Genomic DNA, 26,723 nt, shown 5'->3' with positions numbered 1-26,723 from the left:
ATCCTAGTAAATAGACGTTTATCACCATAAAGTTTACATCCTCACAAGGACCATGTAGGTAATGAGCGCATAAATTTATTTGGCAAAAACATATTTTTGATTCTCGTAAGGACAATGGTGGATATCTTTATTTTGAGTTTTTTGACTCTTTATGTTTTGAAAATTTTTAATTTGATTTTTATTAAAAACTTTCATTTTGGTCTTAAGTGTCTGGTGACGAACTTGCTGAATAAAATATATATAAAAAATTAACATTAAAGAAAGAAAAAATACTAGTATTGGCTCTAATTTAAACTTATAATCACTTATTTTTGCCCATCTCACTTAAAATAGTTCTAAGCACATCATTTCTCTTTAAAAAAAATCCACATTAGTGCTTGGTTCAATCCTAACACATTACCTTAACAATAACAACCTACCTACGATTTTTGTTTTCCTTCTTTTGCTTTTTAGTAACCAATAAAATCGGCTCTCACCTCCCGATTAACTTCGATTTTTGCCGCTCGAATATAATTCTTAGATTCTCAAGAAATGTAATTAGATTCAATAATAAGCTTTTAAAATCGCTACAGATGTAAAACAACTCGATAATAAACCCACACTCCTTCACAACCAGTTGCAACTAGCTAAGAAATAGAGTTGCTTACTCCTTCGGAGTTATTAAATGAAAATTGTACTCGGATTTTAGGAGCTTCCCCGAGGGAGAAACTCCTCCAAAAATAGGCGTATGCCACTATTTGCGGCGTGCACACGGTATTCTTTAGTAAAAGGCGAAAGAATAGTTCGCTCTGTGCTCACCGCGTGGCTGCGTGAATTCTAGCGGAACTAGGAATGCCTCTTTTATAAGATCTTTCTGCCACAACATTGTCAAATGTATCCGATGTGGGACAACTATGTCAGTTTGAGAGTGCACCTCCAAATAACGCTACATAAAAACAAACATTGCCAATTGCCATACATGTAGTTTGTGCTTCTGAGTCCCCCAAAAAACACAACTGACCAATGAAAAGAAGAATCAATGAAGATTGAGGACATTGCCCATTTCCTAGGCTAAGCAACTACTGAGCAAATACAAGGGTCTCATTGGAGAAGCCAAAAAAACCAAGTGAATTGTAAGTCTATATTTCACCTCCATGTATAACTTCCATTTCGCTCGGTTCTTCTCCCTTCTCCAATGATATATCCTTGTACTGCTTGGCACACACGACAAATAAAGCTAAATTAAGCATGGTCAAAGCAGCTGATAGAAAGAAAAGCCTATCCAAATGACCATAATTTAAATTAGGAGGAACCCATCCTGACTTGCCATGCTTAGATGTTATTTTTGTCACCACTGTCAACATGATTGTTGCTACATAGCTACCTATTGCTGATGAAGACATAGACAAACTCTCATCCCCAAACTTTTCAATCCGTTTGGTGCTTCTGAAGCAAAAAGCTCCATTTGTGCCACATAAACAAATGCTTCAGACGCTCCTAGAAATATGTATTGTGGAGGCTGCCAAAAAATACTCTATGTTGCCAAAGTTTCCTGCATGTTTTAGTCTTTGTTGCAGTAAGCATTTCACAGCGTAAGTAAGCATTTCATTTCTTCAATCTGTGTAACAGTGCAAAGTTGCCATGGATTCATGTCCTCTGATGGGAATTTTGTGCATCATCATCCTCCTAGGTAGTAAAGGCTGCTCGATCAAAAAAAGATGAACGCAGGTATTAGCATCCACTCTTTTTTTTTTTTTTTTGGTATAATCTTAGCTTCCACTCTTTTTAAAATGAATCCACTCCACTTTATGCAGATGTTAGTCTCCCTCTTGGACTTCACTGCTAATAATCCTTTTATTTTGCAATTATAGGCTTATTTTATTGGATAAACTAAACATACATGCCAAACATAACCAAACTTTATTAGGTAAAATCTAAATTTCGAAACTTTAAGATGTAAAATTTAAATACCTCCAAAATTTGGGGATATAATTTGCAATTTAGCCAGTTTATTTTTTAATCAAATTGAAAGAAGGGTAAAATCATCATTTTACAATTCCAATGGCTAAAATTCAACTTACATTTGATTTTTTTTTTATAACAACTTAACATTTGAATTGGTTGTTACCTACAAAAATTTGTAATTGCACGGAATATGGGACTGTTACCACTTACAAGTATTTATTGTCTTTTTGTATTAGTTTTTCTCATTTACACCAGGACAGAAACTTTGTAACTCACAGCTTTGTTATACATGCAAGTCATGTCACATGTTTTATTGTCTAAATGGAAGATGTCCCACTCCCACCACATATCTTAGTTATATTTCAGGCCAACTTGGCTTTTATTTCTTAATACTAATATTTACAGGTTCCTTCTCCAAAAAAAAAAAAAAAAAAAGAACCCAATAATCTGAGTGGCTTTAGTTATGGTGAAAAGAAAAGTGTTTATTTTCCCTCATAATATAATAAATAATTTAAACTAATATTTATATTTTTCTTAAAATCGCTTCATCCAATTCCATGATAAGTAGAGATTTTGAAATTCTTCGAGAAACAATACAATTAAAATAATTTTATTAAATTAAAAAAAAATTGGTTAAAATAAATTCAAAAAAAAAAATAACAACAACAACTGAACTCTAAAAGGTACAACTTTAAAATATTTGTTTTTATTTAGCATTTTTTTCCCATCCTATTTCCTTGTGGCTGATTATTTTATATTTTTCTTATAATAGCAATAAATGATTTCGACTTAACAAACTAATAGGTGGTCGCCGCTACAACCAAAAGTAATCCACTTTCTCTATATGTGCCCCATAGTTCAGTTCAAGTGCTCCACTCTGCGTGTCAGTGCGTGTGTGTGCGTGTGAAAATGGCACTTTCTTCAACGCTTTCCCGCCTAAACCTCATTCCCAGACCATGGCTTCCCTACACAGTAACCACTCTCAGAGCTCTAAAACTAAAACCCCATAAACCACAACTCCTCCGACCCATGTGGGCACCTCTCACTCTCTCTTCCTTCTCAGTCTCAGCCCAAATTCATAGACCCCAAGATGATAATTTAGTCGTTCTGGGCATCGAAACCAGCTGCGACGACACTGCTGCCGCCGTTGTATGTCACCCAAATTTCGTTTCTTTTACTTTGGCTCTCTGATGGGTGTTTCACTGTTTCTGATTTTGTGCTGTCTTTAATGGGTTTTGGCTGTTTTTGTGTGTTTCTATGTTTTTTGGTGGTGGGGTTTTAGGTGAGGAGCAGTGGTGAGATTCTCAGCCAAGTTGTGTCTTCTCAGGTATATTACTTTTGATGTCTTCTGGATTTAGTTTGATAATTTCTGCTGTAAAAACTTTTTTTTTTGTTCATTGTAGAGAATAGCATTTATGATTTTTATTTTGCAGTCAATCGTATTTTGGTACTTTCAAGGTTTTTTTTTTTTTTTTTTAATTTAATTTTTCTTTCACTGCCTCATTTGAATGGCTAAAATTCTGAATTTAAGTTGAATATGTTACATTAAATTATTCCAATAGCTAGACTACTTATTCATAAGATGATGAGGGAAAAGTTTTCTTTTTATTTTTTTAATTGAAGTTCTTGTAGGGAGAGCTTCTAAGTTAAACCATCAATATAAAAGGAAGCTGAATAATTTATAGGCCAAGGCTGTGAACGCAGCAGCGGTCAACTTAACTCCCATAAGGCCTACAAAGAATGTGTTTAACAATCTTCAATAAACTAATCGAGGTTGGCCACATATTTTTCTCTGCATTCTATCCTAATACCATACTCTCTGTTACCTCCTTAATTAACATGTCATTTTTGTTACTGCTCATACCAACGTTATATTTGGTATTTTTTTAGTTCCTTCAACTTGAATCAAGTGAGTCACTCATTCTCACAACTTTAATCTCCCTCTTTTTTACTTGATCAAACCATGTTAAACAACTCTCTCTAATCTTATTATCAATAAGAGTCACCCCTATCTTTAAACAAATTTCCGCGTTTCGCAAAATCCTATATTCCTTTTATTTCTAATTATCTACCTTAATATTTTTATTTCAACTAAGTTCATTTCATACACATTGTTTCTTAATAACCTAATATTCAGTATCGTAAAGCATAGAGCAATTGATTTTTTTTTTTTTTTTTTTTTTTTTTTTTTTTTTTTTTTCTGTTTTAACAGAGTAGGTAGTCTATAATTGCACAATAACATTGTGTGCTTCTCCACTTTATCCATCATGCTGTTGTCTTTTGATACACACCATCTTCATTTGCTTCATCCTTTTAAATGATTGACCCAACATCTCGACAGCACTCACCCTTGGGCATTTCATGCTTATCAAGTTTTACAACCTGTTAACTTTTGTTCTACTTTTTCACTAAACTTACACTACATGTATTTTCGAAAATGGAATTTAAGAAGGTCTATAAAGATCCCTATAGTTTCTTCAATTGTAAGAATATTGTTATATAAATCTGCTACATGATATATAATTATGTAATAAATGGAAGTTATCTCTCTCTCTTAAAATTCTCTTTGTTTTAAAATTTTTTTTTTTTAATTAAAGAAAATTTAAAGTTTCCTTCTCATGAAGTATAGAAATTGACTAATATCCTGTATGCTGCTAAAGCATCCTAAAATATGAAGAAATGGGCAGACCGGAGAGCTTCTTCAGAGTTGCTATACAATAGACTACTCACAGGAAACAAGTTGTCTGTTGAAGTGGTTTTTGCCCATTCACTATGATTTCTAATGTTTTCTGGTTGGTATGCATGATAAATTTATGTTCTACTTGTATGGTTTGCCATTGTCTAATTTTGACTCTTAATTGATCAAGGCAGACCTGCTTGTTCGATATGGAGGTGTCGCTCCTAAAATGGCAGAAGAAGCACACTCGCAAGTGATTGATCAGGTGTCTTATCTGCATAACAAGTTTCCCTAGTAGTCTACATCTCTTTTCATGCTGATATTTTTGTTCACGTCACACTTATGTTTATTTTGCAAAACCCACTTTGACAGTGACGGAGACAACATATGCTACCCTAAAATCATGACACTCACCTTTGAAGTTTTGCAGGAAGAAATAAATTCAGATGCTTGGAACCTAGGCTATTAGGCTTATCAGCATTATAAAAGTTTCAATGCTGATGTGGGCCTAAATTTGTGCTTATTGATTTCAGGTTGTGCAAGAGGCACTTAATCAAGCTAATTTAAGTGAGACAGATCTATCAGCAGTAGCTGTTACTATTGGTCCCGGTTTAAGCCTTTGTCTTCGCGGTAATTTGAGTGATATCTCTCTTTGTTGTGGTATCTCCTCCAAAATTATCTATTGCTTTTGATGCCAAATAGTTGGGTATTGGCACTGCTATCCAATTTAGAGGTGGGAAATGTCGTTGCAAGTGGTAATGATTGCGAGATAGTATATAAATAGTAATTTCAATAGAAAAAGGATGAATGAATACTACAAACATGCATTGGTCTGTGTTACTTTTGTTATCTTACATGTGTGCATTTGGCAAAGGATTTATTTATTCTTAGCTTATTTGCTTTATGTATAGATTTTTAAAACCTCAATTTTTCTAGGTACAACTATACTTTAACCCACTTTTAGCAAAAAGTTGCATCCAAATGGACACTAAGTGAGTGTTTGGATACGTCAGTGTCTGCGTTTTTGCTGGCGTTTGGCATTTTGTGTGGGTCTCGTGCACTGTTCACAGGACCCACAAACCTCTTTTTTCAGCAAAACTTTCATTAAAAATGGATCTTACGATATTATTCACACATTTAAAAAATATTTCGCTACAGTGTTTTCAGTTTTCAGTAATAAGCGGTATTCAAACCGACCCTAACTGTAGAACATTGTTAGGAGGCTGTTAAATACAGTTAGAATGATTTGCCAGTCCAATTTAAAGGCTGGTTTGTCCAGTTTGTCATTTCAATTTATCAGTTTGTCAATTTATTAGTCAAAATTGTAAATAAATGGAAATACACGATTAGAAGGGAAAAAAAGTGCTACTCATATGATTAATGTTGGTTTGGTAGGTTGTAGGCCCTTGTTTCAAGTACAAGTTTTTGTTGTAAAGAATGTTACAGTACTTGCTCAGGATTAATTGCGGGGAATTTTCCAAAAATTTAGAAATTACTGCAGAATTATGAATCTTGCATCCATGAAGGATTCTTCCTTCCCCAATTATTTCAGGTGGATTTTTTGTTTGCTTAGAATTATTTCTTCATGCAGTTGGAGTGCAGAAAGCGAGGAAAACTGCTGGTAGCTTTAATCTACCAATAATTGGAGTACATCACATGGAGGCTCATGCTCTAGTGGCCAGGTAGAATGGTAAAATCTAGACAATGCAGAATAGGTTGCAATTGAAATAAATTAGCATGCACATGATACTTTTAAAACACAAATTGAGTGTTATGTATTTTTGCGCTCTTAAAAAATTGAAGAAAAAATGCTCCCCGGCATGAGCATAAACTACTTAGCCTGTCAAGGATGAATGCCCCTAGATTACCTGGCTAGGAGGTGAGGTTAGTTGCTCGTAGGTTTTATTGGCTAGAGGCGAGTCCAAAGGGCTCTTTTGTACAAAGGTTCCCTACGTTATCCAAAATAATAATAAAGAAAAAAAAGACTGTTGTGCATGTGCCTTAAGTTGCATTCAAAATTGTAAGCTAAGGTGCATTTCTGCATCTGAAATATGTTTTTTCTGTTCTAGGTTAGTGGAAAGAGAGCTGCAATTTCCTTTCATGGCCTTGCTTATTTCAGGTCAGAATCTCTACTCCTCTCTTTCTTTAGGTTTATATTAATGACTTTCTTATATGTCTAAATTCTAGCTTGTTTCTCATTTGATATTGTTTAAATGCTCGTTCTTATCAAATCAGCCCAATTTCATGCCGTAGAAAGCATTGAATTGTGAGCACACTTCACCATGCTAGACATCATATATAAGTCCTATTTCTTCCAGATCACAAGTCAAACTGTAGTGCATCAAAAAGGATTGCAAACTGTTTAGATGAATGGGCAATTTCCTAGAAACCAGAAAAAAGGGAAAACATGTCATTCTAGCTGCCTCCATTCCTAAAAAAACGGAACACTCACTAAAGATAAAATCTATTACAATAAATAAATAAACTAATTTAGTTGGGGCACTGATGTGATGATAATTCATTGTGTAAGTGTTGACTTGCTTTTTGTCCTTGTTGGCTCCCTTAGTTCTCTGTGGTACGTTGTGTCAAAAATCCTGCTTATTACTTATAAGTACGTTTGTTTACAAGTTGATGAATTGTTCAATTGTTCCTTCACTGCACTTAAACAATAAGTTTTGGCATCTTACTACGATTTCAAAACTCCCAGTCATTCATTACCATGGACTGTATTTTAAGTTTGCTTCTTCTATTTCATTTGGTTATAATGGCCTTGAGCATTAATGCATTATCTAATTGTTGTATGCACTTTTTTTTTCTTTTGTTTTTTAGGAGGACACAATCTACTTATTCTTGCTCAAGGCCTTGGCCAATACACACAACTTGGGACCTCAATAGATGATGCAATTGGTGAGGCATATGACAAGACAGCAAAGTGGCTTGGTCTTGATATGAGGAGGAGTGGTGGGCCAGCTATAGAGGAGCTTGCTCGAGAGGGTGATGCAGAATCAATCAAGTTCTCTGTAAGTTATTTTCTGGGACTTCTTAACCTCATTCTGGTAATTTTTGGCTGGATGTGTATCCTAAGTTTTTGCACTGCATTAATTTTTAGATTCCAATGAAACAACATAAAGATTGCAACTTCTCATATTCTGGTCTGAAGACTCAAGTGAGGATGGCAATTGAATCCAGAAATATGTATGTAGCAAATGTCAAAATATGTATTTCTACCTGGTGAATTCAATTCAATTTACATTCTTTGATGAATTCTACATGACTCTTCCTCTTGAACTGTAAAGAGTACTATAATTTTGGGTAACAAGATTCTGGCTATTTACAGGTGGTCATATTTAGGATTAGGATAGAAGACAAAGATAGTAAGATTAAGAATTGAAGCATAAAAATCTTGAATACTTCCCATGTACTTGGGAAGCACCCCTTTGCACTTTTTGAATGAATCATTGCATGTCAAAAACAATTGAAGCAAAAAAAAGAACAAAGATAGTTACTTTTTTGTAGGATGCGTAGTAGCCCTAAGTCCATAGATCTGGTTCAGGATGCGGAATTTGAGCTGCAGGGTGAGAGAGAGAGATGGCTATTGCCATCAAGAGCAAATTAAGTGCCTCTATTGAACTCTATCTTTGCTTTTGGTCTTTTGATTTAAATATTTCTTTTTTGATTGGTAAATTATGTACCCTGCGGGTTTTGAACCCATGAACTTACCCTCTAGCCTTTCTTTTGGGAGGAGGAATTGTCATTTGAATCAAAGGTAGTATGGGTTTTAAAAGTAGAATCCCAGGAAGAACCAAGGAGCTAGCATGGAAGTGAATTAAATCATTACCAAAGTAATATAAATATTGGTAAAAGGACTGGCCTAAGTTCACATTCTGTTCGGTGTTATATTTGGTTAGTGTATTCATGTCAGCTCAGTTCTTTTATCAGTGATTTTGATTAGTATAATTCCTGAGCTACAGATATATTGAAGTTGCTACTTAAAAAAATAAGTATGGTTACCATGAAGTAACAAACTATGAAAGCAGCATGCAATTTAAATTTTAATATTCTTTCCCTTTCAATCTACTGTCCACTTTTTGATGTGTGTACGGGCTATGTGCAGTAATGCTGAAATTCCCATTTCTTGTGCAAGTAGCCAAGATAGACGTTCTCGAGCTGATATTGCTGCTTCTTTTCAGGTTAATTTATTTATATTATACTTAATTTGGTGAATAAAGCATTCCTGAGGCCTTCAATAAATTCTTTCTATATTTTTATTGCTCCCCCTGATATTGTTTCCATCCAGCGAGTTGCAGTATTACATCTAGAGGAAAAGTGTCAACGAGCAATTGAATGGGCATTGAAGATTGAACCTTCTATAAAACATTTGGTGATTTGAACTGCATTTTTTTCAAATCAATGCTGCCTCTCTCTGTTAATTATCCATACATATAGAGGATCACAACATTCATCTTATAATCTGCGGCCTGCAGGTAGTCTCTGGAGGTGTTGCATCAAATCAGTACGTTAGGGCTCGCCTTGATCAGGTTGTGAAGAAAAACAGTTTGCAACTTGTGTGCCCTCCCCCCAGTCTTTGCACGGACAATGGTAAGTCATATTTCTGTAGTTGCTTGCCTTGTGGATGAGGTTATTCACCTGTAGTAAAACAGGGACCTTAGGATGTTAACCTAGAGTAGCTGACAACACTGGAATCTGCAAAACCGAAAGCAAATTTAGCAGGAATTAGCTACTTGTCTGTTTTCATAATCATAGAGAAGGTATTTTATTTCTGTATGTGATGGTTTCACAATCTTCCTATTGGTCCTCAATCCCCTTATTATATCCGTAAAAATTCTTGCTGCCCACTGTTTTGTTGAAGAGATGAAGCAACATAAAGTTCCATTACTATCCAGATGTTTATTATATTCCAATCCAATTCTTTAGCAGTGAAAAGATAAGTTCAGCATATATTACTTTCCATGCAGTACTAAACAGGTTTAAAAGTTATATATAAGGAAGAGTTCCTACATGTGCAAAGTTATGATTAATGTTGCTTGTCAGATAGTCTGGAATTCCGAATTCCTGTCATTCAAGATTAATGCTTTATTTTCATTTGACTAGGTGTAATGGTGGCTTGGACTGGCATTGAACACTTTCGCATGGGCAGATTTGATCCTCCACCACCTGCAGTTGAATCTGAAGATTTTGTGGTTGGCTTCAAACTCTTAAACACCAATAACTGTCTTCCATTTGTCTTATTGCCCATCATTTATCACTGTCTAGACAGCCCTTTACACGCTCCCTTTCCACCCAACCCCCACCCCCCCCCCCCCCCCCCCTTCCTTAAAAATGGGAATATAGAAGAAGGAATAGTGGTGGTCTGGAGGGAAAAAAGAGGGCAAAGCCTTCTTTTGGTACATGAGATTTATTTTTTTGGATATGAAAAGTTTATTGTCATTATCATGGTCATTATAATTACAACTAGCAAACTTCTTCACCCCGCTGCACAATTGTCTCCCTTTATGACACCATGAATGTCATAAGAAATTTGAAATGGTATAGTCCACTGTTTTATTGTTTGTCCAACAAAATGATTCATTCTCACTGTGACATAGGTTTTAGGCACATGGAATTTAGTTACTTCAATTTTAGATATGCAATTGGCTTCTGGATTAACTATGCCATGGAGAGTAAACTAAGTTATAGATGTTGATATCTTTTTCAGTTGGATTTTTTAATGACTTGTACAAGTTGATAGAAGTTAATATTTCTTTCAACAATTAATTTGTATGTGTTTGCTATATGAATCAGTATGATTTGCGGCCAAGGTGGCCTTTGGGGGAGGAATATGCTGAAGGAAGAAGTGAAGCTCGCTCCTTGAGGAAGGCCCGGATCCATCCATCTCTTACATCTATCATTCAAGCATCACTGCAACAGCAACATTAGTGTGCATCTCCATTCTGTTTACTCCGTTTATACAGCTCGATGAGTGGAACCATGTCCTTGGATTCATGATATTTACATGGTCCTAATGGCTGCGCTTACGTCGCTGAACCTTACGTCGCTGAACTGAGTTTATGATGGTGAATAGAGATGTTTTGCAACTTGCAAGCATGGCATCAATTTGGAAATTGACAATCAGTATCAAGCATTGTTTTGATGACATTGAGGAGGCAGTTGATTAAGAAAGGCAATTGCAGCATTTGAACTTGAAATTTATAGGAGAGCTTGTAAAATTTGCTACATCTGTTCACTATTGTTGTATTAAACTGTACATATCATTTGTATAGATGGTTCCAACCACAATAATTTATACAATATATTCCTCATGAGATTGCCTCTGATGTATAACTATGCATTTTTGCATGTGGTTCTAAAATGGTGGCTCTGTAAGGCTAAAACCATTTTTAACCCAAAGATACTAGTTCGAAGAGAAACTTTTGTAGTCTCTTAAAAGGTTCTCTTTAAACAGCCATATATGATATATGACACTCATCTTCATGAACAATTCTAGCTAACTCTCAATTAAACTTTATTTCCGTCATAATATCAATATTAATATGCATTTCATCATCTTCTCCCAAGGCAAGGGACTTCACTATGGGTACAAGGTAGGTTAACTTACATAAAAGACTAGAAGATCAAGACTTTTTAATGAGGCCAAAGGCTATAACATGTCTTATTTGCACGAAATAATCAAGAAAGGGTTGTTATGTATTAGTTGGTTGGTTAGACAATTTGTTGTAGGCACTTATAACTAAATCTATATAAATACTTGTCCCAAGTGTAAATCATTCTCTTAGATGGTGACTACCTCAAATCATCGTAGATTCATCATCTCAATCTGCCGTCCTTTGAAAACTTGATATTACGCCCTTTAAGTTGATTAGGGTAATCTAACTTTTTGCTCTCCCCTCATTATACTAACTATAAATACCCTCCCAAACCAACCCCCACCCCCCAAAAATAATTGGATATGTTTTTTTTTTTAAGTATATTTTAAGCGGAAGAAGATGATTTGAATCATGGAGATTTTTGTTGAAAATACTAGGAGATACCACTTATCCTAAACATCATTAACAACACAACAGAATTTGTTTGTTATATATATTCTAATAACTTTTGTAAATACCATCAATAATTTTAAGAACTTGGTTTGTTATATATATTCTAATCATCACACTTCTAACTAAATTTTGCATTCTATGATTATATCAATATTAACAAGACATATTACTCATTCCAACTCAAATTTTTTTTTTAAGTCACATTTAAAAAAAATTATGATTACAATGGGGCCAGTTGAGCTCTTTTCACAATCCATGTTATATGTTAACTTTTTGTCAGTCGCCCAACTTTATGTCGGTATTTTGTCAAGTTTATAGGCTTTAGGACCAGCTTTATATAATTTAACCTTAATAAGCAACCTTTGCCAGTAAATAAAGAATCTTGATAATAGTGGGTTCAGTTAGTTTAATCGAAAAAGTTTCTGATGGTTAAATAAAACAACTAGGATTCAATCTCCAATTATACCTGTGGGGTCAGAGAACTTACGATTCGGCCCACTTTCCACTAGGGCCCAGGGCTCGTGCCGAGGAAGGTAGTTGCCGAGGACGAGTAAGGAAAGACCAAATAGCCTAGAGACGCAGCCGATGATGACCCTTTCCTCGGCATCCCAAGACTTCGAAGGGAAGAGCGATATGTCATCAAAGGCAGCCTCCAAAAGGCCCCCAGAAGAAGAGGCGAGTAGAATGGGACCCACGTGGGGGTATGGAGTGGAGGTGGTTCAAGGTAAATACGTCCCCTCCGCATTGAATGCGTCCACGAACGTCCTAACCATATTAATGAGAAAAGACGCCTGAACAGTGTGGTTTCGGTTATTGCAACTAACAAAAAGCAGGGGGAGGCGGCTGATGGGACAGGTATTTGAATAGGCACCTGCCTGATCAATAGGTGGAGGGCCAGGATCAGCCAAGAAGGGTAATATAATGTGAAGACTTATGCGCCAAAAAAAGGGGGCTTCCAGACCATAGAGTCCTAAAAAAGGGGAGAATAGTAAGGACATGAAGTTCCTTGGGCGAGGTCTAAGGACCGAAGCCACTCATGACGTACCGGAATAGATTATTATTAAACACGTCAGGTTCATCCTTGTGCAAGTCACTATGAAAACCCCAATTAACTACCGTCCGGTGACCAAGGCCTAGCCTTTTAAACCCACGCTCTACAAATTATATTGTTTGGACCTTTTAACGCACGAACCCAATATTATTTTGGAGTCGTTACGAATTGCGTCCTTACAATACCAAAAACTAATTGATATCTTGCTGCATATCTATTGGTCAAGATTGTAGGATAAAACTATATTGTGAACGCCGTACGATAAAACTATAGAAAGAATCTCGATACTGAGCCAACTCTCAAAGCTGGAGTGCGTACTTTGGTACAAGGAGCAATCATATTTTATTGAAGAAGGGCTGGAATTACTTACATCAACAACAAACAAAATCCAAAGGCTGAAAACACTACACACTCACCAATTGCAATTGACGCTGACGCTTTGATCTCCCGCCGTTCCACTTGACAACTACAGCGACACCCAACAAATCGGTACTCTCTCTCTCTCTCTCTCTCAAATATACATAAACGAGGTAATATGATTTTTTTGGGGTTTAATATAATGTTTATTTTCATTCAACCTTATGTCTGTTGATTGCAAAATCAGCTAAACAATATAGTTCAATCTTTTATTTTTGTCTTTTTTATTATTAGTTATTCATAACAATAGAGGAGAGCAATCTTGTTTCTTCTTCATTGTTTGATTCTTCATAGTTTATTTTTTGTTTTTCTTTACTTTTGCATGCAAGTTTTAGGATTTTATACCAAAGTTTTAGGAACCAATTTAAGGTAGAAAATCAATAAATTAAATATAACTTGCTTGTGTCTATGCTTAGTATCATATATTTTGTTCACAGTTAGGTTCAAACCCAGAAAAAAGGAGGAGGGTGGCTGTAGGTTGATGATGGCCAATCTAAAATTTAGTCACCAGGGGCGGCCCTAGACATTTTGGGGCCTAAGACGAAAACTAAAAAAATATGTGTATGTGTATGTGTATGTGTATGAGTGTGTATGTGTATGTGTATGTGTATGTGTATGTTTATGTATATGTACATGTGTATTTATATTTATGTTCATTTATATTTATGTATGTGTATGTATGTGTATTTGTGTATGTGTATGTGTATGTGTGTGTATGTGTATGTGTATGTTTATGTGCATGTGCATGTGTGTTTATGTTTATGTTCATTTATATTTATGCATGTTTATGTATGTGTGTATGTTTATGTATATTTATATTTATAAACATAAACACACATACACATAAACATACATGAACACGAACACGAACACAAACACAAACAAACATACACAAAAACAAACAAACATAAACACACATACACATAAACACGCATAAACAAACATAAACAAAAACAAACAAATATAAACACACATACATATAAACACACACACATAAACATAAACATAAACATACATAAACATAAACAAACATACAGACTGAGAAAAATTAAACCCTCATATAGACTGGAAAAAATTGTAAACTAACACCAATCCTCAAACAATTTTGTTAGTTACTTTGGTGTGTTAGATCGAGCCTTTATGTGTGTTTATGTTTATATTTAAGTTTATGTGTGTGTATGTTTACGTTTATGTGAGTTTATACGTGTTTCTGTGGATGTGTGTTTATGTTTATGTATATATATATTTATGTGTATGTGTATGTATGTTTATGTGTATTTGTATGTGTATGTGTATGTTTATGTATGTGTGTGTATGTGTGCTTATATATGTGTATGTGTATGTGTGCTTATGTATTTGTATGTGTATGTGTATGTGTTTATGCGTGCTTATATTTATATATGTTTATGTGTATGTATATGTGTTTATGTGTATGTATATGTGTTTATGCGTGCTTATGTATGTGTATGTATATATATATATGTGTGCTTATGTATGTGTATGTGTATGTGTATGTGTATGTGTATGTGTATTTGTATGTGTATGTGTAGGAGCCCGTTTGGTTTGTCAACTGAAAACACAGACACTGAACACTGGTGTCCAAAATTTGAAACAATATGTTTGGTGACAGAGTTTAAAATAGGGCTGTTTGGAAATGGTTGCTCAAAAACCCCTGTTTGAAATATATTTTTTAAAACATGCTCGGCTCACATTTTAAACAATGAACAGACGTTTCTGATGGCACAACGGTAATAAAAATTGAATTCAGTTTTCACTGTGCCCGGACCCACTGATCAGCTTTTTTCTAATGTTTGTCTCCTCTCCTCTCTACTCTCATCTCTTCAGTCTTCACGCCCCAAAGAATATCATCAGTCTTCACACCCCAAAGAATATCATCTCATCTCTCCTCTCTACTCTCATCTCTACAAAGAATATCACAGTCCGAACTCCATTACTCCTCTCACCCACCTCCATTACTGCTCTGACCCAGCGGCATTCCACCTCACCCCTCACGGATCCGACGCCATTACTCCTATCAGTAGCTTCATCAACGCGTCAAAATCCCACACACACATCATTTGGAAGAAACCCCTATGAATCACAGTAATCCTTTTCTCCCAATTAATTCCTCACCAACAACGCTCTGTTGCTAAGGAAAAGGCAACTCACACAGTCTGAAGGGGTCGGTCAGGTAAGGTTTTTAATTTTGTTAATTACTTGTTTCAGCTTTCTTTCACATCCCAACAGATCATTTCACATTAATTCATGTTAGGGCTTCTTTTAATCCCATATATTCTTTCAGATGGACGTCTCACTCCCTTCCTCATCCACCTCTCGAGTGCATTACAGAGCATCTGCTTCCTCCTCTGCTTCCTCTTCTGACCTGATTCCCTTACTGGTACGTCTGTGTAATATATAGTGAATCATGCTTCTAAGTTCTGTTTTAATCTTCTAAGCACCCAAACCCTCTTGCTAAGACCGTTGATACTCAGTCTGTTTTAGATTTGGGTTTGTCAAAAATTTGGGTTTTTCTTTATTTTTTTTGTGACTTTTCTTTAATTATATGTTGATGATTATTGAATGTATGTAGAGAAGATGTTTGTTGAAAGGTTTCTTAGAGGATAAATGGGTTGTTTTGGGGTCTGGGTTTATCTATTTGTTATGAGTTATTGAGTTCTTGTGTTGGATTTTTTTTTTTTGAGTTTGTATGGATATTGGGTTCATGATCTGCACCTTCTGTTAGATGGGATTTTTTAGTGTATTGGGTTTTTGGGGGCATGCCTTCACTAATTCAAAATGGCTGAATGATGTACTTGAGACAACAGTCACATCCCTACCCATCACAATTTCAGATCACTCACCACTTTTGTTAGATACTAAGACTATCATAGTTGTTTTTTTATTTAAATTTTAAAAAGGCCGTTTCATTTTGAAGCAATGTGGTTGCTAAATTAACCCTATGTAAAAATGTAGTGCAAGATGCTTGAAAAATAAAAGTAAATGATTCCCCTACATTAACTTAATACCGTGTCCATAAAAATAAAAGTTACAAAGGCTGCACTCAAAGAATGAAACAATAATGTCATAGAGAATTATAAGGATAACTCAGAGACTGTTGTCAAATAATCAAAAACTCAATCTGACCATGGGCTAAATAAATGAGTGTGCCCTTGGCATAGATGTGTGTCACTCCCAAGTCCAAATTAATTAAATTCCATCTAAACAGTATCATGTTAGAATTAAAAACACAAATTTGAGCTTTTAACTACTGGAATTAGTGAAGTAACCTCAATATATAAATTTAAATCGAAATAGAGTTTCTTATCATTAAACAAGCATCTTGCTTATCATATAACCTAGAGGGCAGTAGTATACTTACATTAATAAGAATCAAGATTTATTGGATAGAGATTTTGAGCAAATGTACAAGAAAACTATATACGAAACAGATTTTTTTTGGAGTTGAAATTATATTCTTCAGTTTGTGAAAAATATATAAGGTCAAGATAAAGATATTTAAGGTCATATGTAGTCATTGAGACGAAACAATTCTTCAGTTTATGAAAAATATATTCAATTTCCTCTTACAAATTTTGGAGTTGAAAATTGAAAACACATAGCTGATCTTTTTTTTTTCTTTTTTCTTTTTTAATATTTCTTTTTCGATATATCTATATCGTTTATACATGTTCCCTTACTGGTACGTAGCTGATTGAAAAAATCTCTTCATTTTGTGGCTTGCTGATGTATGCTTGTTCTGTGTTATGGTTTAATGTTTTCGTTGAAGTAGAAAGGGAGTATGTATAAACGGTTGTGTGAGAGAGAGACTCCAACTATTATATAGGGTTCCCATCCCCTGCAAATGTCTCCAAACATTTTAAAATCCAGTACATGAAAATAACTTATACAATACATTGTTGGTCTATTTTAGTTGCCAAAAAGTGGAAGATTCCTAAAACTACCATTTTAATCCCAGATAGCTACAAGCTCCCTCAGGAAATAAATGAAGCATAAGTCAAATGTGGGTAATCACAAACTGTGAAAAAAACCTGTATATACAAAAAATTAAGTGAGAACTTCTTAAATGGTAGTTCTATTCTTAAATTAAGTTATTATCAAATTTTTCTTCAAGACAAATATGCTTTGCTTCGTAAGATGAAAGGTCTATTACAACATTTCCTTACTCGGAAAGAAATGCTAGAAGGCCTGTAATAAAATCCACACAGACAGTATTTATGGTATTTTCAATATTTATGGTATTTTAAAACTTATTTAAGAAGAAAAAAAAGCCATGTATATTGTAGTCAACCATTTATGTTGTAATCACTAATGAGGTAGTGACAATATATATACATCATGTCCATCTCCCATGTAGTACATTGATTTCAACATAATTCTTTGCAACTTAGTAGATTCATCATCTGGTTCCATCAGATTAGCAATTCGGCCTACTTGGTCCATTTCGGTCCATTTGGTACATTTCTAGACAATTTAGTCTATTCAGTCCACTGGTTACACTTCGGTCTGTTACGGTCCATTTCAATCTATTCAGTCCATTAGGCATAATTCAGTCAAATGGGTATGTTTCAGTCCATTTTCAATACCATGAAGCTACATGCTTTAAAAGCAGTTTAATGATATTTTCCATGCACTCTCACAATCGGCTTTTCTTCTTGAGTTTTTGAAAAGGAATTAATGAATGTGAGTCAAATTATGAGCAATAATGAAGATACGTATTTATTTTTAGGAATATGAAAGTTAGTAATGAATGAGAATTGAATTGATGGCATAGGACAGGGTAAATGCCAACATCGTGGGTAAAAGCTAGTGAACATACCATAGGACAGGGTACCTTACTTGGTTGCACGTGCATGATTGGTTCGAAAACTTCAAAATGTACATTAATGACCACTTGGCAAATAAAACCCTACAAATAAAAAAGAGAGTGGCAGCAATTCAATATGAGTGAAAGTCATAGCTAAATACTCCCTCCGTCTCACTTTGTTTGTCCTCTATTCCATTTTGGGATGTCCCAAAATATTGTCCTATTTCTAAAAATAAAAGTCAATAATTTACTAATGTTCCTATTATACCCCTATTAATTTACTAATTCAATTTTTTGATAAATTTATTTAAGGGTAATTTTGGAAACTTGTACATTTTTAAAAGGTAGACAAAACAATAAATGATATTCCCTTAAAAAGTTTGACTTTTCAAACAGGACAAACAAAGTGGGACGGAGGGAGTATTAGATTGGTATATTTTCAGCTCATATTGATCCATTCAATATTTCACTTTGACATTCTTTCACCCATGTAAAACGCAAGGGCAATGCAGTAGCTGATAAATTAACTAAATTAGCAAAGATCTTTCTCGAACCTTCAATTTTGGTTAGAAGACATCCATTGTGATGCTGCCAATCTTGTAATGTTTGATAGAAGTTTCTATTAATTCAATAAAGGACTAGTCTTATTTCTCAACCAAAAAAAAAAAAAAAAATCCGTTTAGAGATTTTTTTTTTTTTTTGGAAAAAAAAAAATTATTACAAAAAATCATTACATTTTATGCTTTTTAATAGGTTAAGGAGGAAGTCAGGTGAACTCATACTTAATCTTGTCTATAGTAACTTGTCAATTGTATCCATAGAGTATTCCATGTATAGTAGTTAATTACTGTGGAGGCTCCTTCAACTAATTAAACCATAACAAACTAATGGAATCCATTTACTTTTTTGAAAAGGTAATACTATTTTGTTCATATGTTGTATTTGGGTATAAGCCAATAATAATAATAATAATAATAATAATAATAATATCATTTTGAAGAAAATATATTAAATGAAATCATTTTAAATTTTCAAAATTTTTTAAAAAAACTAAACCAAAGATAATATGTAAAATTATCAATGTCATAATAATCTCTTACAAATATTTCTTTGCTATTCCTTAAATTAGGTCTTCTTGTGTTTGACAAACCATATTTGTCTTGAAGTTGTAAAGGTTTAATATTGTTTGGATTATATGGTGAGATGAATTTATCAAACACTTGCCTCCAAGGTTGGCCACATATCCACTTGATGGACTTACATATTTTTGCCATTAGAAAGGGGTTAACTCACAATTTTTATTTTATTAAAATATTAACATCATTAAAAGAAAAGGAAAAAAAAATCATAGTGTACTCTACGAAGTAAAGCAATTTGTTCAATGTTTAGTAAGTCCAGAATGTAGAATTAGCGAAGGCGCCTACATTTTTTTAGGTTGCAAGGTTCATGTGATTGTAGGATCTATCATAAAAAATCCCTTGAGAAGCAGGTTTCTATACATAGAGCAATATAGATATATATACATAAAGCGATATATATATATATATATATGTACTTCTTTATAGTGGCTGATGTGAACTTAATGGCTGCCCACAAGTGTGATTCAGTTATGGCCGACACCGATTCAGATTGTGATTCAGGAATGGCTGAGTCCGATTCAGATCGTGATTCAGGCATGGCTGAGTTCGATTTAGATGAGTACGGTAATGAGGTGGAGCTCGAGATTGCCACAACCTACGTTCAGCTGTGTATAGAGCACGTGCAAAAGTACTACATGAAGCGACCTATGTGCACTAGTATCCTGAGTGGGAGGTCATATTTGATTGAAGTATTAGAAGGAAATCCGCAAGTGTGTTATGACATATTCCGCATGGACAAGACCATTTTTAGACACTTGTGTAATGAGTTGAAGCGGTTGCACTTATTAGAGGAGGACACTGGTTGGGTTTCAGTTGAGGAGTCCGTTGGGACAGTTCTATTTATTGTCGGACACAACGCTGACTACCGGGTAGCTGCCAACCGCTTCCAACATTCTCTCGAGACCATTCAAAGGCGGTTCCGGCGTACCTTGCGTGCTATCCATGCTTTGGGATGTATCATCATCCGACCCGACGTTGATGCAGCTGAGCTCCCTCAATCACTTCGAGGGAATGGGAAATATTATCCATGGTTTGAGGTATGCTTTGATTTTTTTTTTTTTTTGGTGCTATCCATGCTTACTTATTCACACTATATTGCACATAAGTGTAATTTATTAATTACAGCTACCTATTTTTTTTACAAAAATGTGTGGGGGCTATCAATGGGACGCACATAAGTGCTTCTGCCCCATCCAGTAGGAACACCGCATTTAGAGATAGACGGAGTGATATCACCCAAAACGTGATGTGTGCATGCAACTTTAACATGCGGTTTACGTATGTGCATTCGGGATGGAAAGGGAGTGCAAATGATTCACGAGTCATGCAGGACGCACTTGGACATGCCGAGTATGAGTTCCCTTGGCCGCCTAAAGGTCAAAAAAAAAAAAAAAAAAAAAATTATCGCATTTGGTTTTCGATTTGGTCATTATTGCATCTGACTTCGCATTTCCAAAGTATTTTGTAGCATATTACAGATGTGAAAAACTATTCAAAATGGGATTATGGAGTAGCAGGATGAAATTCTTGTCTATGATAATTCTCAAAAAGGGTGTGAATTTTTGTGGGTTGTGTGGTTTATATATCATATTTTTTTAAATCTCATGTCACATATTTTATTCATGAATGTCTTTTAATGGGTTTGTTTAAATTTGGATATTTATGTTAGATCACTTAGAAATCTAAACTGAGGTCAATGAGTTTGTAACTACTTTATATTTTGTCCTTTCTGTAAAAAAAAAAAAAAAAAAAAAAAAAAAAAAAAAAAAAAAAAAAAAAAAAAGCTTCTATACACTGCACTTGATTGGTAGCTAGGTAATTTCATTATATCTAAACTAATTCTCTCAATACATGAACTGTGTGATTCATATTTAGCACTCTATATCATGGATAAAAGGCCGTGTAAAAGTTTGTCATCTCACTAGGGAAAGTTGCTTTCATGGAGTAGTAAGTTAAAGTCAGTCACTACATGGTCACTCATTGTTTAAGCTGACATCAAAAAACTGTAGTGCATGCTTCGTATACATACATGTATAGATACACTTTGGTAGTAAGGAACTAGCAAGAATAGTTGTGTTGGGTAACATTAATTGGCAATGGTTATCACTCGTATTGCAGGATCGTACTACCTCGTTGACTCGGGGTACCAATAGGCAGTGCATTTCTCCCCCCACACAAGTCTACACGCTACCATGCCCAAGAGTTTCGAGGTGCAAACCGGCAGCCTAGTACCCCACAAGAGTTGTTCAATCATAGGCATTCCTCATTGCGGATGGTGATTGAACGATGCTTTGGCGTCTTGAAGGCGAGGTTCCCGATCTTGACTGGAATGCACTCCTTCTCTATCTCTAGACAACGGGTGATTGTGACTGCTTGCTGTGCACTGCACAATTTTATTCGCATGTATAACCGGGCGGATGAAATGTTCCATGTGTGGGAAGGATCATTTGTGCATAACAGCAACGGAAACTTAGCAGGAGTTGCACGCGTAGGCAGTGGGGGCACTGAAGAAGCTTTTAATTCTCGGGCACAACGAGCAATGTCGAAGTATCGTGATGTGATAACTGCTGCTATGTGGGCAGATTACATTATTCAATGATTGAGCTTTTTGGGCATTATTTTATTAAAATGTGGATGACATGGAACTTTGTATAAGTCTAGATGAAGATTACTGTGTTTTGTTGTTGTTATAGGTTTGTATAACGGGGTAGTGAGCCTCTTTAATTTGGACTGTAGCAGCTCTTACTGTTGTTTTTGGTGAACTTAATGGCTGCCCATGAAGCTGGATTGTCAACATATATTAGTCACTTTTTGAATGGCTTTCACACAATTACACTACTCTCCCTCTTTTTGAAAAGCTAGATTCTATTTTGTCCCAAATACATATATCCTTTATAGGATTTTAGTGATAATACTTGTTACATTTGTTTATGTTCAAAGAAAATTTACAAAAAAAAAAAAAAATCCTACTTAATTATGATCAATATTTTTGTCACAAAAACATTGAGTACATTATTATCAATTAAAAAAATTGTTTGCAAAAAATTAATTAGTTATTTTGCATCATCACCAAAAGTAAGAAGAATGATTTTCAAATGAAAAGATAAAATATCAAATAATAGAAACTTAAAAACAAATATGCATTAATTGATATTTAAACATAAGAAATACCTCACTTATATTAATTGACTTAGGCGAATATTGAGCCAGTTTTGCTAATAAGAGGGGAGGGCTGCTTAATTGGTTTGCCGAGGGTTGCAAAGGGACTGGTGTGTTTTGTGTGTGTATGTGAAAATGTATTATGCCTGACCCCAGTGGTAAAGAATTGTAACTGAATACATGCTTTGTGTTTATGACATCTTTTTCGTTTTTCTCCTTTTTGTAGGTATCACTGCTCCATGAATCAAAGTTAATGCTTTGTTGGCTCTCTTTTCTGGTTACTATAAAAATATGATTAGCTATTGTCAATGTGGTTGGAGAGAGGATGGGTAGCCTTGGATCAACAGATAATAATGGATTATTATTATTAATAAGAACTTCTTGGGTTATTTCCCAGCCTCATGATTGATGATTATGTAATGTACTGTTCTTTAATTTCTATGAATTAAACTTATTTATTATACTAAAGAATATATTGCGGGCTTAGTTACATTTTTTTCATTCCTTCGGATATCTCAGCATCATCATTTGCGAGTACGACAGAGAAGCTAAGCGTAAGTGGATATAGAGGTAATATCCTGACAATGAATGACCTATATTCAAGTATATATACTTACTATCATCAATAATAACTTTGTCAAATAATTACTATCATCAATAGAAGAGAATTGTAACTTACAATTCTCCTATGTTCCAATAAATTATCAGTACTATAAAAGTACCATTAAGCCAATAACATACTATTGTAAGAATCAAGAGTCAGCCCGATACATATTGTATACACTAGCAAAATGGATGACTCAAGATTGTCTAAAAATATTACACAGTGCATCAAGTTCAAAAGGAGTTAGTAGTACATAATAAGATAATATGATTACATAGTAGGAATTAACACATCATCATAACAGTTTGGTTTACAACATCGTCATAGTTAGCAGTAGTGCAAGCGCGGTGAAAAACAAACACCAAGCAATGAACCTAATCTTCACCATTTTCTTTGGTTGGTCTAAGGGGTGGACCTTGTCATGTATGACCCTCAATTCCTCTCGCAATACACATAGCTCTTCTTGTAGTTGCTGGAAATCCTCCGCATATGACAATGGCGTCTTCAAGGGAATACACCATTGAAAAAACCGACATGTGTCCTTTGGGCAACATTGGAAAAGCCTGTACCGGTTCTCATTTCGCTTATCCGAAATCTTCACACTTGCTTTCAAGCCACAAAAACAGTTGCAATTTCGGAACCGAAGGCCATCGTCAATATCGTCATGCATTGTGTCTGACATCTGCAAGAAGAAGCCACAAGCCTACTCATTTACACATTACAAAACGTAATCAACACTATTAAACAACCATTTGAACATGCTATCCATTCATGCAACAAACACTATAGTAACATATCCAAGCAGCCCAATTGAGGAATCCATGTCGTTACTACTGATTAGTCCGATTTTTTTTTTTGTTACTTAATAAACATTGTAGCTAAGACCTAATTGAACCCATTCTACATTTTAGCACCTTTTATATATATATATATATATATATAGACAACGCAATCACAGGAAGGTTAATTTTTTTTTTCCCTAATCAACAACATTATCATTCAACAAGCGAAACAAAGGCTGTCAGCTTTACAAGCATCAGCAATCACTGCTGGGATACAATACATATTGAAACAACATGCTCCACAACATCTAAATGCAAACTTTGCAGCCACATGGGCAGCAGTATTGCAACATCTCCTAACACAACTAAACTTACAATTCAGAAACAGTTTACGCAGATCAAGTATATTACTAATAGTAGTAGCAATGGACCAATCAGGCTGCATTGCCTGTGTGGTTAGGGAATGAAAACAGTACTTAGCATCAGCTCACAGGAAGGTTATTCAAAGAGATTCCCTTATTATACACACCTGACTCGGGAATGTGGGGGCAACTAAGAATTAAGATGGATATAATTACTCTAATATTTTGGTAAACAGAAGCTATTATGGCTACAAACTTTCAAAATTTTTTCTAGCACAACCACTGTTCACAGAACCCAAACAGAGAAAACCGACAGTACTGAAATCTACAAATCAGCCTCAAAGAGACATCATATCAAGTTGAACGTGTATACTATATTAAATGAAAAACCAAAAACAGTAGATTTTGTGCATTATTCATTAATTCTATATGCAGGTATTAGCCAAACATTGAGAGTACCAATTACCAACAATAAAAAGCTACAATCTTGATACATTATAATGAGGAAATCAACATTGGCAATAAATAAAAACAGGTTGTTTTGTATATGACAAAGTAAGGAGAAACGAATCATGAGGTAAAATCCGTGCAAAAAGTAGATGTTGTGCATCTTTGTATGTGCAGCCATCGCTAAGCAGTATTCTATATGCTGAGCATTAGCTAAACAAAAGAACACTAGATGCTGAGCATTATTCTATATGCAGCAAACAGCCAAACAAGGAGTCCTAACTATAAAAAGCTACAATTAACATGAAGTTTTGAATACAGCATATGACATAAAGAATCAAAACAATTAACACAGAGAGAGCTATAAAGGAAAACCAACCAAACAGGCTCCAAACCTCACAAAACCTTTGTTTTGCTCACTATAATTGAGGAACACATTATATCCATCATATCCAAATTGAATTCAACATAATTCAGTAAAACCTGTCACAAATTCATGAGTAATTAAACTACACCCAATCAACTAAAACTAACAGTACAAATTCACAAATGAAACTAATAATCAGCTACGGAGAATTTCATATTAGCTTAAAAATCACACTCAAAAGACTCTCAAATTTCAAACAGCAAGCAAGTAACATTGGAGTTTGGTTGCTGTGAAGCCCTACGAAAAACCACAACAAATTATTAATATATAGAGTTCTCAAATTTGTTAGAATTTTTATTTTTTATTTTTTGTTTAATCTTCCGACGCTTTCTTGGCAACCAAACAAAGTGTTAAGAAAAATGGAAAATCGACTGGGTTGTAAATCAAAAATTGTTTCAACAGCAAAAGATTTTGAGAAAACCCTTCTACATTTCGAGAATGTATGGCGTGTATATTTGGATTGTAAATCAACTATTCTCTCAACAGCAAACAAAGAACTGGAAAAATGGGTTTTCCCGATTGGTGAGGAAAAACAAGGAAAAAAAACAAAAAACAAAAAACACAAACAAGTGGAGACATCTGAGTGAAGAAGGAAATGTTCAATCTTTACACAAAAACCCATTGACAAGCAAGGTGAAAGTGAGATTCGAACCTGGATCTTCGAGTGATGGGTCGGCGGCGACAAAAGCTCAATCTCGGGCTCGATCTTCGAATGTTGACGGTGGAGATGAGATATGACGACCGTGAAGCCCAGCCGTGGATCTTCTTTGGCGTCAATGGAGATGAAGACGGCGTGGGTTTGGCTTTTTGGTGGATCTTCTTTGGCGTCAATGGAGATGAGGACGGCGTGGGTTTGGCTTTTTGGTGGAGATAAGATACGACGACCGTGAAGCCTAGCCGTGGATCTTCTTTGGCGTCAATGGAGATGAGGACGGCGTGGGTTTGGCTTTTTGGGTTTCTGCTCTGAGGGAAGACTGAAGAGAAAGGGATAAAGATGGAAAGAAATGGGATAAAGAAGGGATAAAAAAGGGATTACAAATTTGTTATTTAATACGGGTCAGCTTTTTTTATCAAACAAAACATACATACCAAACACATATTTTACATTTTTTGAACACTGAAAAATATTGTTTAAACTATGATACCAAACACATTTTTTTGTTTTATTCACACTAAAAACACGATGTTCAACAACACTTTTTAAACCACAATTTTCACATATTTTTAAACAACAATTTTTGAAAACTATAACCAAACGGGCCCTAGGTCTTTTTGTGTTTTTCAGATTCAAGTGTGGTACCTTGATGCAATTGTAATTAATGGCTGAGATTAAAAGTTGAAAAAACAACTTTCAATCTCAACCATTAAATAAAATATATTAAAAGAGAGTTAAAAAGTTAAAAAAAAAAGAGTAAAAAATGTAAAAAAAATACATACGACAGTACACCTGATCTCAGTTTGTCTTTCTTCTCTCACCATTTTTCTTTTCTTCTTTTTTATGTGGTGCTTTGTTTTTCTTCCTTTTATTTTTCTTTATACGTCGCCTAAGCTGATAGGAGAGGAGCAAGCGAAAGCCACATCAAGAAAGGAAATCGAAGATTGTGTTGCCGAGCTAAAGACTATGAAAATCTCTTCTTCTTAACTCAGACAATCATCTTAGGTGAAATTGTGGCTCATGAGACTTCACCAGATTATGGTGTGTGATTTTTTATTATTTATTTATTTATTTGAGATTATGAAGCAAATAGTTTTTATATTTTGCTTACCCTTTCTATTTTCTAAAAACACTTTTCTGGGAAATACAATTTTTTTTGCTTTGCTTTCAGTCTAT

At 34.7% G+C, this 26,723-nt stretch overlaps 1 protein-coding gene and 1 non-coding gene across 2 annotated transcripts; one reads left to right on the top strand and one right to left on the bottom strand.

Annotated features, from left to right (window-relative positions):
• Positions 1–689: 689 nt before the first annotated feature.
• LOC126697986 (U5 spliceosomal RNA) lies at positions 690–807 on the bottom strand. Its single transcript, XR_007646352.1, has one exon. It is a non-coding gene; the product is annotated as a U5 spliceosomal RNA (small nuclear RNA).
• Positions 808–2,811: 2,004 nt separating this feature from the next.
• LOC126697123 (probable tRNA N6-adenosine threonylcarbamoyltransferase, mitochondrial) lies at positions 2,812–10,941 on the top strand. The gene is made up of 13 exons (XM_050393974.1): positions 2,812–3,093; positions 3,227–3,271; positions 4,812–4,886; positions 5,155–5,251; positions 6,213–6,303; positions 6,691–6,740; positions 7,451–7,641; positions 7,731–7,816; positions 8,736–8,811; positions 8,919–9,002; positions 9,106–9,220; positions 9,734–9,822; positions 10,424–10,941. Exons 1-13 carry the CDS (start codon positions 2,854–2,856, stop codon positions 10,556–10,558), a joined length of 1,374 nt encoding a protein of 457 aa, XP_050249931.1. The 5' UTR covers positions 2,812–2,853; the 3' UTR covers positions 10,559–10,941.
• The last annotated feature ends 15,782 nt before the right edge of the window (positions 10,942–26,723 follow it).

This window comes from Quercus robur, chromosome 8, assembly GCF_932294415.1.
Source record: "Quercus robur chromosome 8, dhQueRobu3.1, whole genome shotgun sequence".
In the NCBI taxonomy this organism is placed as follows: Eukaryota; Viridiplantae; Streptophyta; class Magnoliopsida; order Fagales; family Fagaceae; genus Quercus; species Quercus robur.
The sequence above is the reverse complement of the archived record's forward strand: the minus strand, read 5'-3'. Positions and strand labels throughout refer to the sequence as shown.